Source organism: Formica exsecta, unplaced genomic scaffold, assembly GCF_003651465.1.
Source record: "Formica exsecta isolate Colony F162 unplaced genomic scaffold, ASM365146v1 scaffold2, whole genome shotgun sequence".
Classification (NCBI taxonomy): Eukaryota; Metazoa; Arthropoda; class Insecta; order Hymenoptera; family Formicidae; genus Formica; species Formica exsecta.
In genome coordinates, this window is record NW_021849297.1 from 2,384,117 (window position 1) to 2,398,006 (window position 13,890).

The 13,890-nt window shown below is 28.1% G+C and overlaps 1 protein-coding gene across 12 annotated transcripts in view; it reads left to right on the forward strand.

Annotated features, from left to right (window-relative positions):
• LOC115234263 (protein ECT2) overlaps positions 1 to 12,810 on the forward strand; it is a 17,410-nt gene extending 4,600 nt beyond the window's left edge. For 2 of the 12 annotated variants that reach the window (XM_029805191.1, XM_029805190.1), the window contains exons 5-16: positions 33 to 179; positions 298 to 1,539; positions 2,111 to 2,245; positions 2,301 to 2,502; positions 2,735 to 2,871; positions 2,963 to 3,362; positions 3,449 to 3,889; positions 3,966 to 4,120; positions 4,256 to 4,341; positions 6,074 to 6,166; positions 7,507 to 7,681; positions 8,728 to 12,810. In XM_029805191.1, coding sequence (XP_029661051.1) covers positions 33 to 179; positions 298 to 1,539; positions 2,111 to 2,245; positions 2,301 to 2,502; positions 2,735 to 2,871; positions 2,963 to 3,362; positions 3,449 to 3,889; positions 3,966 to 4,120; positions 4,256 to 4,341; positions 6,074 to 6,166; positions 7,507 to 7,681; positions 8,728 to 8,841 — 3,327 coding nt within the window. In that variant the 3' untranslated portion in view covers positions 8,842 to 12,810. Of the gene's footprint in view, positions 1 to 32; positions 180 to 297; positions 1,540 to 2,110; positions 2,246 to 2,300; positions 2,503 to 2,734; positions 2,872 to 2,962; positions 3,363 to 3,448; positions 3,890 to 3,965; positions 4,121 to 4,255; positions 4,342 to 4,827; positions 5,005 to 6,073; positions 6,167 to 7,506; positions 7,701 to 8,275; positions 8,301 to 8,727 lie in introns of those variants that run through there. The other 10 variants (XR_003883899.1, XM_029805196.1, XM_029805192.1 and 7 more) reach the window with 10 other exon arrangements.
• Positions 12,811 to 13,890: the final 1,080 nt, after the last annotated feature.

Consider the following 13,890-nt stretch of genomic DNA (forward strand, 5'->3'; position numbering starts at 1 on the left):
TTTATTAAGAATGCATTTAATTTTGAATACAGATTGCAACTTATAAGCTGAAGCCATTTTATGGAGCAAAAGTATGTTTCTCTGGTTTTCCCGAAGAAGAGAAGAAACATATGTGTGAAGTTCTGGAGCAGCAGGGTGGCGAATCTACCGAGATTAATGATCCGAAATGTACTCATGTCGTGAGTTGATAATTTTAATATTATTTCAAATTCTTTTATATATATATATATATATATATATATATGATTAATTGTCTACATTAATATATATTCTCTATACAAATGACACATGCTCTAGGTCGTAGATGTACCTGGCTCTTTCTATCAGAAATCTACCAATGCAAAGTTATATCTTAAAAATTCATCCAATCATAATCCACCCTCCTTAAAATACTTTAAACCAATTTCCTCTTCTCTTTATAATCCTAATTTAAACGCGGTTTGTAATACAATAAAAACTAATAATTATAATTACAGTAATATATCAATCAATATTGACAATACAAATTTTGTAAAAACTCAGGATAACTGTTCTTCATCAAAAAATATTCCATCTGATGCGCATGCACATGATGCAGAACATAATATATGGAACGATCTTATTTCTAGTAATGTCAGTCAAGGTTCTGCTATTAGTATAGGTGATCATTGTTCTAATCTACAAAACTCAAATATTAAATCTGGCAATATATTTCATCCCTTTGAGTTAAATGATTCTGGTGTAGACATAACAAAATCATCTAATTTATCTGCTACATTTTCTATATCGACTAAATGTTCCATTCCAGCAACATCAACAATGATGAGCAATAAAAATGTTAAATTCAATATTTCTGAAGATTCTTTACTTAACGATGAACATTCTCTATATGAAAACATGTCAAATCTTCCAGCAAAACCAAATGATTTAAAATTATCTACACCTTATGAAAAGAATAATGAACACATAGTCTGTACATCACCAATAAGTAATAATGCATTATCTTTGAAATATCATAAGAATATTCATTACATACGCAATAATACTTCAAGAGCTAATTCCCAAAATAAAATAACTCCCAAACGATATATAAAATGGAAAAAAACTAAATCTTGCACATCTGTTCATAAAACAGCGACGTATGAAAAATATAAATTTATGAAAACACACTCGTATCCAAACATATCGAAATATAGTCAAGAACAGTATAATGATGCGTTTTTATATAATACATTAGATGAAAAAAATGAGCATTTGTCTAAATCACACACATCAATTTTCTCAAAAATTAGTCATTTTAATTTCTGTCCAACATTTTTTGATAATGAGCAAGACACTTTTGCCAATTCATATTATTCTCCTCCTGAAAAAAACCTCTTTAAAAAGAAATATACATCCTTATCCAAGTCTTTTCCAATACCTACAAAGATTTCAAACACTAAACATATCTCAAGAAACATTTTTAACTTTAATGGAAAAAGTTGCGGTGTACAGTCTGCATTACACAACATAAAAACCAAATGCACAGATTTGAAGACTCAGAAGGATAAAGCATTCGTGGTATTTTGATTTCAGATTTTTTTTTGTGTTTTGTTTGTTGAAGTCTTATGAAGTGTAGTAGTCCAATTTATTTTTTATTTTGTTTAAATAAAATATAACAATATGTTATACAATAAAAAGGTTATATAGAATATTGAAAAAAAAATTCAGGGCTTAACATGTAGAGTTTTCATTAACCTGGGTAAAAAATATTTAACATAAGTTAAAAAATTTATCTTGTCAAAATTAGAAAAAATTTTCAGTTTTGGTAATATATATAAATGATTCTTGTTTTTGTTCAGTTTTGGTTTGTAGAATATTCTGTTTTGTTACCTAGAAATTACTTGTGTATGTGAGGTGTTAATACTTGCGAATATATCAGAGTATTAGGTATTTGTGGAAGATAATATGTGATGTTCAGCTGTGATGTTCTCTTGAAAATTTGTTATTGTATATTATTATAAATTAAGCCAATGTTATGATTAACTCTGTCTATTGTTTATTTCTGTAATGAATATTGTAATAATAATGTAATAAATGAGATATAATAAAATAATAATAATAAAATAATTAAAGTTGCTTTTTATTACAGGTCGTAGATGAATCTAATGTAAATGTACTACCAAATCTGGTCTCAGTATCAGCTTTCATAGTCAAAACTGGATGGTTTTGGACATCTGTACAAAATGAGGCAGCAGCAGATGAGAAAGAATATTTATTTGAACATGTAAGTTGGTAATAATAATAATAATAATTTTTATTCTAATCCTATTATTGTTTAGTACCTAGAAACAGTTTTGTCTCCTGCCACATCTAGTAGACGAAACAGTCAACAGATTGTGGCATCAAATGTAACATTACCGAAGCATCCTTATTGGTTGGGTGGTCCATTATCTAATATATTACAAAATGGAGCAGACTCACCAGCCAGTGTTAGTGGAAGTTTTCTCGACTGCACAGCAAGTCCAGATAAACAGTTGGATGGTATGTATCTAGACAATAATATTTTTAATAGTTTAATATATATTAACTTCTTGATTAAATATCTTTTACCAAAACATAATCAAAAAATTTCATAATCAGAAATTTAAATGTCAGATTGTTAAAATTATTATTTAGCATAAAAAAATATATATTTGATATAATTATTAAACTCATAAAGCAAAGTATATAAGAGGGAGAATTATATCGATTATTATCCATTACTAATTGTTAGGTATTCCAGAGGTAGAAACTGTTGATACAGAAAATTTACAGAAAGTTAGAGAAAATTTGTCAAAGCGCCATCAAGTATTTCTTGAGTTAGTGGAGACTGAAGCCAATTATGTTGGTATTCTCAACACAATTATGATGGTAAATACTTGTTATGTATCAAACCATAGAAAAACAAGTTGATTCACATATTTGAAAAATTTTTAACAATCTATATTTATGTACTTTACAGCTATTCAAATTACCATTGGAAAATCTTATAGGGAAAAGTGGAAAAGAATTGTTAAATAGCACAGAAGTAAAGATTATATTTGGTAATTTTCCACCCATCTACGACGTTCATAAGCAGTTATTGGAAGCACTACGTTGCAGTGCTGCTAATTGGACAGAAGATATTAGTATTGGAAAAATATTTCTAAAATATGAACCAGATTTGGTTAAAGCATATCCTCCATATGTCAACTTCTTTGAAAATACAAAACAAATGTTGGAAGAATGTGATCAAAACAAACCACGATTTCATGCCTTTTTGAAAAATTGTCAGACAATACCAGAATGTGGTAGACAAAGCTTAAAAGAGCTGTTAATTAAACCAATACAAAGATTACCCAGTATTAATTTATTATTAAGCGGTAAAATTATTTTTAAATTGATTTTTTTATTTTTTTCTTATAGTTATAACAAAATTCCTCAGATATCAAAATGATATTCTTTACAGATATTCTTAAGCGTACCGACAAAAGTAATCCGGACTATAGTGCTCTGGAAGCTTCCATTAGCTGTATTAAGAAAGTTATGACATACATAAACGAAGATAAAAGAAAAACAGAACGCCAGTTAGCAATGTTTGATATTTTTAATGAAATTGATAATTGTCCACCACATTTAGTTTCTTCACATAGATCATTTATTAGTAAATGTGACGTAATGGAAGTTACAGAAGGTCTTAGTGGACGGGGTGATCATTTGGTACTGTTTCTATTTACTGATACTCTCGAAATATGTAAGAAAAGATCAAAAGCTTTTAACTCGTTAAAGAGTCCTAATACTATAAATGGTTTGCAATCGAATAAATTAAATCAAGGAAAGCCATATAAACATATCAAAATGTTATCACTCAGTGCTATACGGAAAGTTGTGGATATACGAGAAACTGAAGGTAATAAATATTATATATATGCATATAAAAGATTATAACTATTATGAAAAGTTGTAACTATTTGTGATTTTTCCAGGATATCACAAACTATTTGCACTTGTAGTACGTGGTACTCAGGAACTAAAGGAAAAGTTCTTTTCGTTTATAATTACTGACGAAGAAATAAATAAAACAAATTATTTACAAACTTTGTGTAGACAGATGGCTCTTGCCGTTCGTGTAGCTGATGCTGTACGTATATCAAATTTAATCACTAGAATGATTAAAATTTAATATAAGTAATATAAGAGAAAATATTATATAGTATATAATCTCTGTTTGTTTATTCTATTTATCATTTTGTTCAAAGAGTTTTTTATTTTTCAGGATACGTTACTTATCAGATATGATTCGCATCAACTTGAAGTCGGTACTGGTGATGTAGCATCAGGAACATTAAAAAAAACAATTAAGTGAGTATATCTGTATTTTGATACTGTATAATATTATTTGTAAGTAATGTTTCTTATGCCTAATATGCACAAATGATTCTGCAGCGCGCGGTTATTTTGTTGTAATGGCATAAAAGCTATCAAATCGACAAAGCATATTGATTTATATGAAAATGTATATAGGAACGATTATATTATAACATTTTTAAAAAAACGATATAATCTATTTTCTCAACGGCGCAATAGCCGCGCAAGCATATCAAGCATACGTAGGGCGCACACGAGCGGTGAACCGCGCGCGCGTTTCAGAGCTATAGGAATTGAGAAGAATTGTACTACTTAAAATTGATCAGAAATCAAATATATATATAAACATATAAATAAATAACACTTAAAATAGAGAATTAAATTTTTGCCAAAGTTGGAACATATTTTACAAAATTATATTTTATTATATATATATCTGCATGACAGTTTAACAGTACTTGTTCTTGGAATTATGTTTAGTTTGAAGAAAAGTATCAGAAGTTACCTGCAAAGATTATCTGGAAAAACATTTATTTTAAACGTGGAATAAAGGAAAATATATAATTAAACAAGAAGACATTTACTTAAAACAAAATCAATGTGGTCAAACAATCGCGTGGGAAAAAAATTCGCTCGTGTGTGCTAAAATCTACACCTGTAAATATCGAATTAGCAAAAATTTATTCTGTATTACATAGAATTTTGTTTCTTATGAAAAATATTTGTCAAATGTCATAAAAGGTGTGAGGATTGATATCTTTCTCCTTCACAATTTATAATTAGATGATTTATTAGACTACATAGATAGAGAAGAGTTTGTGTCTATAGACATCTATAAAATATTAGTTTTCAAACATAAACTTTTAAATCTTCCGCTCAAGGAATACTTTGGATGAAAAGATGATTACGATAGGTTATTATATTTATTTTTACTTAATATAGTGGCAGATTAGAATTTTTAATGGCAATTAAAATCAATAACAAACTTAAGTAAGCAACAAGTAGCATTATTGGCACATTTTTTTGTCACTCTTGCCGAGTTAATACATTTTATAACAGGATCCAAGTATTGCCCAATGAAAATTACAGCGTTTTTGATTAAAACAGATTTAATCTGCAACTGCAAATTTATTATATTTAAAAAATTTAAGCTCACATTGCAGTCGCAATTTGTTGAGCGGAAAATTTATAAGCGTCTTTTTTATATTTGAACGACTTTAATATCTATGTAAATGGCACTGGCATATACAGGGTGTCCGGTAAAGATTGTGCCAACGCTCGTGAGCGGGTAGAGCACAGTAAACTGAACAGAAAAGTCCTGTAACATTTTTTTCTATAACGCTTAATAAAGGAGTTATTATTGAGTAAAGTCTGCCAATCAGCGTCGATCTTTAGCCGCGCGTCTGTAGCGTGCGTGAGCGCTCCGTCGCTACGGCGGCACATACTACCAGGCGGGCGGCTCACCGAGGTGCGTCCGGCTAAAAGTCGGCACTGATTGACTAGACTTTACTTAATAATAACTCTTTTATTAAACGTTATAGTAAAAAATGTTACAGGACTTTTCTGTTCAGTTTACTGTGCTCTACCCGCTCACGAGCGTTGGCACAATCTTTACCAGACACCCTGTATATTTCTACTGAGCCATGGTCGAAAGATTTACTATTGTACATATTCTACTACATTGCATGATATAAAAAAATAATGGGGACAACCCGTTTGGTTGCAGGAGTCTATTTCATAATTTTTACCTGGAGTATATGGACCCGTATGTGTTCCTACTCAATAGCATGTGTGAAACCACGTTACATGTCCCACTACCGTCAGTTTTCGCACCAGGCTGATTATATTATTTTACTTGCTTTTTATCCCTTTACACTTACCATTACTCAGTGGCGTAATTATTATTAAGGGCGAACGAACGATAGTTAAGGCTCCTGGTCTCTTACAGCTATATTAAATCACATGTGACATCAGAAGATTTATATCTTACTAATTTATATTATCGAACGCGAATGAAACGAAAAAATTAATTTATTCCGATATATAATGCAAGAAAAAAAATTATACATAAATGTCTCGCTTTTGATGTCATAATTCAATACGGCTGCAATGAGGGATTAAGCGCTTTTAAGAGCCCGCAATATTAACAAATTTAAAGAGAATTTAAAAAGTAAAGTTTTAAAGAAAGTTAAAAAGTGTACACATTTTTTTATTTTTTTTTTTGCAAATGGAAAAGACTGGTTTTTCTATCATTCTATATAAAGATTTCTAGTTACGCCCTTGAAAACCTTTGCTTTTAAAATTGTTTTGTGCTGTAAATAGATATAATTATTCAGTAATAATTCCAGCTAGCTTCGATCAGTTCAAGCGTAATATAATATTATAAGCTTTTTATTATATCTCGTTTTTTAGTAACTAAATGAGAACTAAGTTGGAAAAAAATATGTATAATAATATTCATATTTATACATACATACATACATACATACATACATATATATAATTTGTTGTATTATACATATGCAATTCTCCTTAACTTATATTATTCTAATTTCTCATAAATGACATAGATAAACATCATTCTGCATTATGACTTAACTTTTATAAGATGATTGATTGATTGATTTTATTTTCTGTCTATAACATAGCATGTACAAAAAGATTCTATTTTATTACAAAGGAGAGGGGAGGGAGAATAGAGCTTTTCTGATATATATATAATCTCTTTCATTAATCAATATGTTATTTCTTTTAATGTGCAGCCATGGTGCAGTTTTCGTTATTTCTAATTACTGTATGTGTGATTAGATGTGTTTCATTATATTGTTATAAAATTTTGCATGTTTATTTCACATTCTCTATACACACAGTAGGAGATATTCTAACTGCTCGAGCTGGTTTTTTGGATATTATAACGTTTTTGTGATATTGTTAACGTTCCTCTCTGTTCATTTATAAAATTTTTTTTCCTCCTAATAAAAAATAATTCTGATTACATATATTATTGTATAATTAAAAAATGCAATTTTTTATGCATATTCACAAAAAAAGATCTTATAAAAAATTACTAATTCGAAAGGGGGAAAGAAAATTTTTTAATGTTGCATTTAGATATTATATAGATACATTAAAAAATTTTCAAAGCGTATTTCCCTCCAGGTTTGCATCTCGTACAAGAGCGCGAGTCGGCCGAGCGTTTAGTTTTAATAAAACGCCAAGCAAATTAAATAGAGCGATGTCTACAATTATGTCACCATTTGGATCAACACAGAGTCTTCCTCCGACAAATCAACAAATAGCTCAGATGCGGCTAGGTAGCTGCAACAATATCAGCGTTAGTTGATAATTTTTTGGCATGTATTTTTTTTCTTGCGCTTATTTCTTTTTCTTTTTTTTCTGCTTGCTTACCTTCATTTTATGGCGGAAAGTTGTTATTTTTTCTACTAGTTATTTTTTTATACTAACGTATTTCACATATTAAACAGGCTGTGAAAAAAAGTTAAATTTAGTTTATATATGTAATCTATTTTACAAGATCTTTTCTTCTTTATTTGCTTTCTATCGTTAAACTAACTTCTCTGTTAAAATTTAGGAAGATTAATTTTGTTTATAAAAAATTATATTTACATTAAATACTTTAAATTTTTATGCCATTTGCATAATATTTCTATAGCTGTATGCGAATATTATATATTGATACAATGTTCTCTACATATTAATTTATTTTTCATTTATTCTATCGGGGTAATATTTTATATATCATTTGTAAGCTGTATTGAAATTTTGTATTTTGTATCTTACACTGCTATTTTTTATTTCCAATACTTATATATGCAATATATTTATTTTTATTACTACATTATTTTCATGGAAAAGAAAAAGTATATTAATAATTATAATAAACTTTCATGCTCTAACCCAAAATCAGATGGATGAACTATAATAGGGATCATGTAAGTACATTGTAAAATTAATATATTGGGTAAAAAACGAAATCAGTTTTATATATTTATTTCTCAATAAGTAATTAAAAATTATTTTGTTTAATAATTTTTGATCATTAACTTTTTTTTATCTACGATTAAAAAGTTATTATCAAACTTAAAATATTTATTTAATCCTGCAAGATTATAAGACTTGGAGAAAGAAACACGTAAATTAAAATAAAATAATATTTTTATTTTTATGAAAAGAATGAAACTAAGAAACATATGTAATAATAAATATATTGCAGTTATATTCTATTATGGGGCTGGTTTTTACTTTTTCCATTTTTTTCGTTTTTTTTTCTTTTTATCTATAACAATTCCATTTCAGTTTAAAGGAAATGGAAGACTGGATGAATGAAGAAATTAAATTTTAAGTTTTATATCTTTTCAGGAGTTGGATAATGGTGGTTCAAGCTCTCCAAATAAAGATGATGTTCTAGTAGCACCAATGTCGGATCAACCGACTCGAAAAGCTCTCAGTATGGCTTCGCTGCGAAGGTTGTAATTAGTATGCACAAGAAGTCGTACTTTCTTTTGCTACAGTATACTTTTAATATACTGAACAAAGAGACGTGCATTTTTAACAAACCACTGTGGTATGTTAAACTAATATAGATCATCTGTATTGATATTAAGACATTTATAGCTAACAAAAAAGCCTAAGAACGTACCGTAACATTTGTATCCTACACAGTGTTCCGTTCACAAAATAATTACAATTATTTCGTTTCTACAGCAAAGTTTAGTACGATTTCATGAATAATGCTTTATCCCCGAATACATCATTAATGCAAAAATGATATTACTGTTATTAGTGCCAATAATGCCTAATTATTATTGTTATATTACTATAATTAATATCTTTATTTATTTTATGTATTATTTTGTAATTATTGTATATGCCCCTTTTCTTCCGCGCTTACTTGCCGATAAGATAACGGACTATCACTTTTTTATACAAATATAGTTCACTTTTCGCCGAGCCAGTTTAATTTTCTAGGAGATATATCATCAAATTACACTGATTCGGGGATATTTATTTACGAATTTTCTAACGAATTTCATTATTTTAACGACAAATAGAGCCAAACTAATCAATAGACTGCAAACATATGCAACAACTTCATAATAAAAATAACAATAATTCATAAAAAAAGAGCATTATATAATCGTGTCATTAATTAATATATCCCGTTGTACTCGCGCAGTTTTGATGTAAAATGTTTGAAAGTATTCGTTCGTTTAATAATGGATTAGACAAATATACTAATATTTAATCACAGCATGAAATAAAATATATTTTGGCATCTAACTAATAAGAAAAATAGTTTTTGCTTCTCTTTTATGTGTTTCGGGCATGAAAAAATCATGTGCAGTTTTCACTCACTTTTTTATTTCTGTTTTTCTATTCATTAGAATTTGTTCAACGGGAGTCATACAGAGAAGATCTGATCATTGAGCTATAAAAACTTAATGCGCGACTTCGTTTTACATCGATTGTTTATCAACGCGAATACAACGATAATGTAGACTTTTTTTATGAAACATCTCAATCTTATCTAGATTTTTCAAACAAAATTAAAAATGCAAGTTTGGTGTATATATAAAATATTCAAAAGTTCGGTAATGAAAACATTACTCTTAATAGTCTAATAACAACCTCCATTATGTGCCAATATAGTCATATATACTATAATAATAAAAGTGTATATCGCCAACTGTTATGAATTTAATAGGCTTGCTCAGATAATATTGTATTCAATATGACTTGTGCGATTTGAATTTTTGGAATTTATAAAAAGTTTATATAAAATCTCAAGAGGGCAGCAAAACTTAGAATTCGATAATTTAATAACATGAAAACGAGAATAGATTCGTGAAATTCATATTATCTCTTAAATATTTGTATAGTTTTATATCTTTATATGATGCTGCACCATTCACGTCTTATATTGAGGAAATAAACAATTGCCAATATTAAAAACATTATTGAAATTAAAGATTTTTAAAAACAAAAGGAACAAATTTGTTTTGAATAAATAATTACATAATAACATGATATAAACAACATGATGCAAAAATGATAATATAAATTAATTACATAACTAATAATATTTTTTAAATAATATACAAACTATATTTATGTGCTTTAGTTCGCTGTATATTCTAAATAATCATTTACTTTAATTATAATTCAACCGTTTTGATAAAAACTTTCTACTCTATTTTTCTTCTATTTATCAAAATTTCACATAAATTCTTATGTAATTTATACACATGTAAGATTGACGTTATGCTGCCGATAACGTGCTTTCTTTATAGATTTAATTCATTCTGATGCTTGGCTTGTGAAATTCATCTAATTGCACATGCCAGTTTTTAAAATGTTATTGATTATCAATTAATTCAGCTAATCAAGTAATTAAAAAATATATTGCGAATAAAATTATTATTCATATGAAGGATGATTATGATATGTGTAACAGATATATCATAGCTAAAATTATCACAATTGATAAGTTCCTTTTTAATACAAATTCATTATATGATAAATATTAATTCAAGGATTACAGACATACAGTATATACTGTAATCCTTAAAACTTTCACAGCACTATAAACTAATATTTCATTTCTGAATTGTTCTTTTGATATTGTTTCGTTAGGAACCGATTTTATGCAACATTAATTATTACCATCGCAGAACTTGCGTTGCCTAATACTGCTCTACCTTTTGCTATTATATATATTTTGTTCATAAACTTTAATACAAATAATGTATGCATAAGATCGATTGTTTTACGAATTCACGTATACATATTCGTTATTGTATTGTAATATCGAATATTCTTAAGTGCCTTTATTTTGCCTTGGTTATATATTCTTATGTTCCTTGCATATTTTATACATTAGCATTTTTTTGATAGTCCGTTATTCGAAGACCAACTAAAGTTTATTTTCGAGCCGTTAGCAGAAAGTTGAAAAAAGATATAAATATTTAGTTTAGCTGTAGAATAACTGACTGTTATAAGTGCACTTAAATTGTTAGCGGAAAATCTTATAGGCATAAAATGATTTCTATTTTTCTGCAGTCTGACATTACTTTTACTCAATCAATATATTTTGTGTCTCCCATTTATCCCCTTAAAATGATGACAGCTTTTCTAAATTAATTCGATAAGTCGCTGAAGGAATGTAATATTTTATAACTTTATATGAATGGCCGCGTTAATATTTCATAAGCCTTATCATAAGTATGATAAAGAAAATCGTATAATATAATATCAATATAATATCTTGATATATTTTTGGACCATTGTATGTATTGATTGATTAAAGAAAAGTGTAAAAGATTGTAGAGAAAATGTGAAAGGATTTCGGTGATACTGCTCTTGTAAGAGTTTATATTATACAAACACCAATACAACTTTCTACAACCGATTATGTTTTCATGTCATGATAAATATGGTTAGTGCCTTGAGTATGTTAAAGTACGAATAAAATTTGTATTACATGATAAAATGTACTTTGCATATATATGCATGATTTAAAAGAGATAAATTAGTCACGTGTTTTTCTCTTGATTTATCGAGGTCTTTGATGATACTTTATAGTGTTTCCTAATGTACGACTTGTGTTAAACATTATTAAGATTTGACTGTGCTGACTGCTACTTTTTATTTCAAACCAGTGACATGGTACTTTACACTCTCTTGTAACGTATCCTAAACAACAAAAAATGCTTTTGCAGATGCCATTCACATTGCATATTATTCGAAATCATCTATTTATAATATTAATATTATTATTATAAGCTATTACATATATATAAAAAACGGAATAGTAATATGAATCGTGAAAAATAGAATTTTTACATACATTAATTTCCGTACAAGAATTAATTTGGCATAAAATTTTGCATTGTCTTTACACAATTGTCATTTTTCAAAATGAGAATATAATTTATATTACTATTCCGCCGATCAACTTGAATTATCCTATAAAAATTCGAGCGTTAATCTCGAGTCAACTTTGTAACTTGTAAAAAGTTTTGAGTGTTTATTTGACACTTTGCGTAGATTTCAATATTTTTGATTAAAAATAGTAATTGGCAGGCCAATCGCGTCATAACGCATCGATCATCGCGCTTCATGCATGATTGTAATTTCTAAATTTCATTTCTTTTTATTTCGAAGAGTTATTTGACGAAGAGGCGTAAAGTATATATATATATATGAGCGAGAAGAGAGAGAAAGAGAGAGAATGAGTCGTGATAAGCGAAACAAGTGTCCTTGAGAATTAAATACATTGTAAATAGTATGATTAAGTACCTCAGAAATTAATGTATTGTAATGTAGAAAACATTTTTTACTACACGCATAAGATTATCGTATTATCGTCGTATAATTATCGCGCAGTTATTTATATATGGTACTATAATTCAATGTAAAAATTTATCCTTTATTATGCAAAGCTAAAATATGTTTTTCATTCGTAGAGAACCCCTGTTCCCTAATTTATGTAGCTTATTTTTCCGAATCCTTTTAAATATACGGTAGTGATTAGTATCTGATTCTGATTGGTATCAAAAGTTTAATCTAAAAAAACATAGCAATTTTATTAACTGTTAAAATATATTTCTATCTCATGCGGTGCGCAATTTTTTATAATCAACGATATCGATAAAGCATGGTCCGCGTTTATGATATAATAAATTGGAAAAATCAATTAGAATGAAACAAAATAATTTTATTAGGCATCTAGTGTCACCTAAGATGACAAAAATGCCATCTTAGTTAAAAAGATAGGATTCATCGGTTTTACAATAAAGATCGTATATGAATATTTAAAGTATACTATTGCTTGTCGCAATATAGGATAAAAACGTATCTTTATATGACACAAAAGAAACGCCTCGACAAATTGTTCCTTGTTCGCATCTCCCTTTCTTGCGTCTTTAAGCGCAGACGTTTGCCAGAAACATACGCGACTTACATACCGGAAATAGATGCCGAATAGACTCTGCTCTGTGCCAAGAAAGACGAGTATCCCATTTTCGAAAATTACAAAATTGAGCTACGCATGAGATTTCTAAGTGTGCGTAAAACGCTCTACAAGATCGTTGAAAAAATAATTTTTTGTTGTAATTACAAATTATCTTTAACAATTTACCTTCTCTGCATTTTATATCGAAATGTTTAAAGTTAATCGTGTTGTATAAATATTAGCATGCAAATGCAATACTATCGCACTGCATAATAGTTATTTATTGAAATTCATTGTTATTAATGTTTCCATTACTCTTTTACTAATATTATTCATAAATCACAGTGTTACATAAGTAAAATCCACGAATCGTCACCATGCGCATATTAAAATATTAACAAGACTTTTAAAATATATATGAGTAATGCAAGCGTTTTTCATATTTTCTTTATTTGTATACTTCAGTTTGTCGAATTGATGCAGAGAAAACGCAAGAAGGGGGGAATAAAATGTCTTTTAAATCTTAAAAGTTTATGAGAGAAATTAAACTTTTTCTCAATATTTTTACC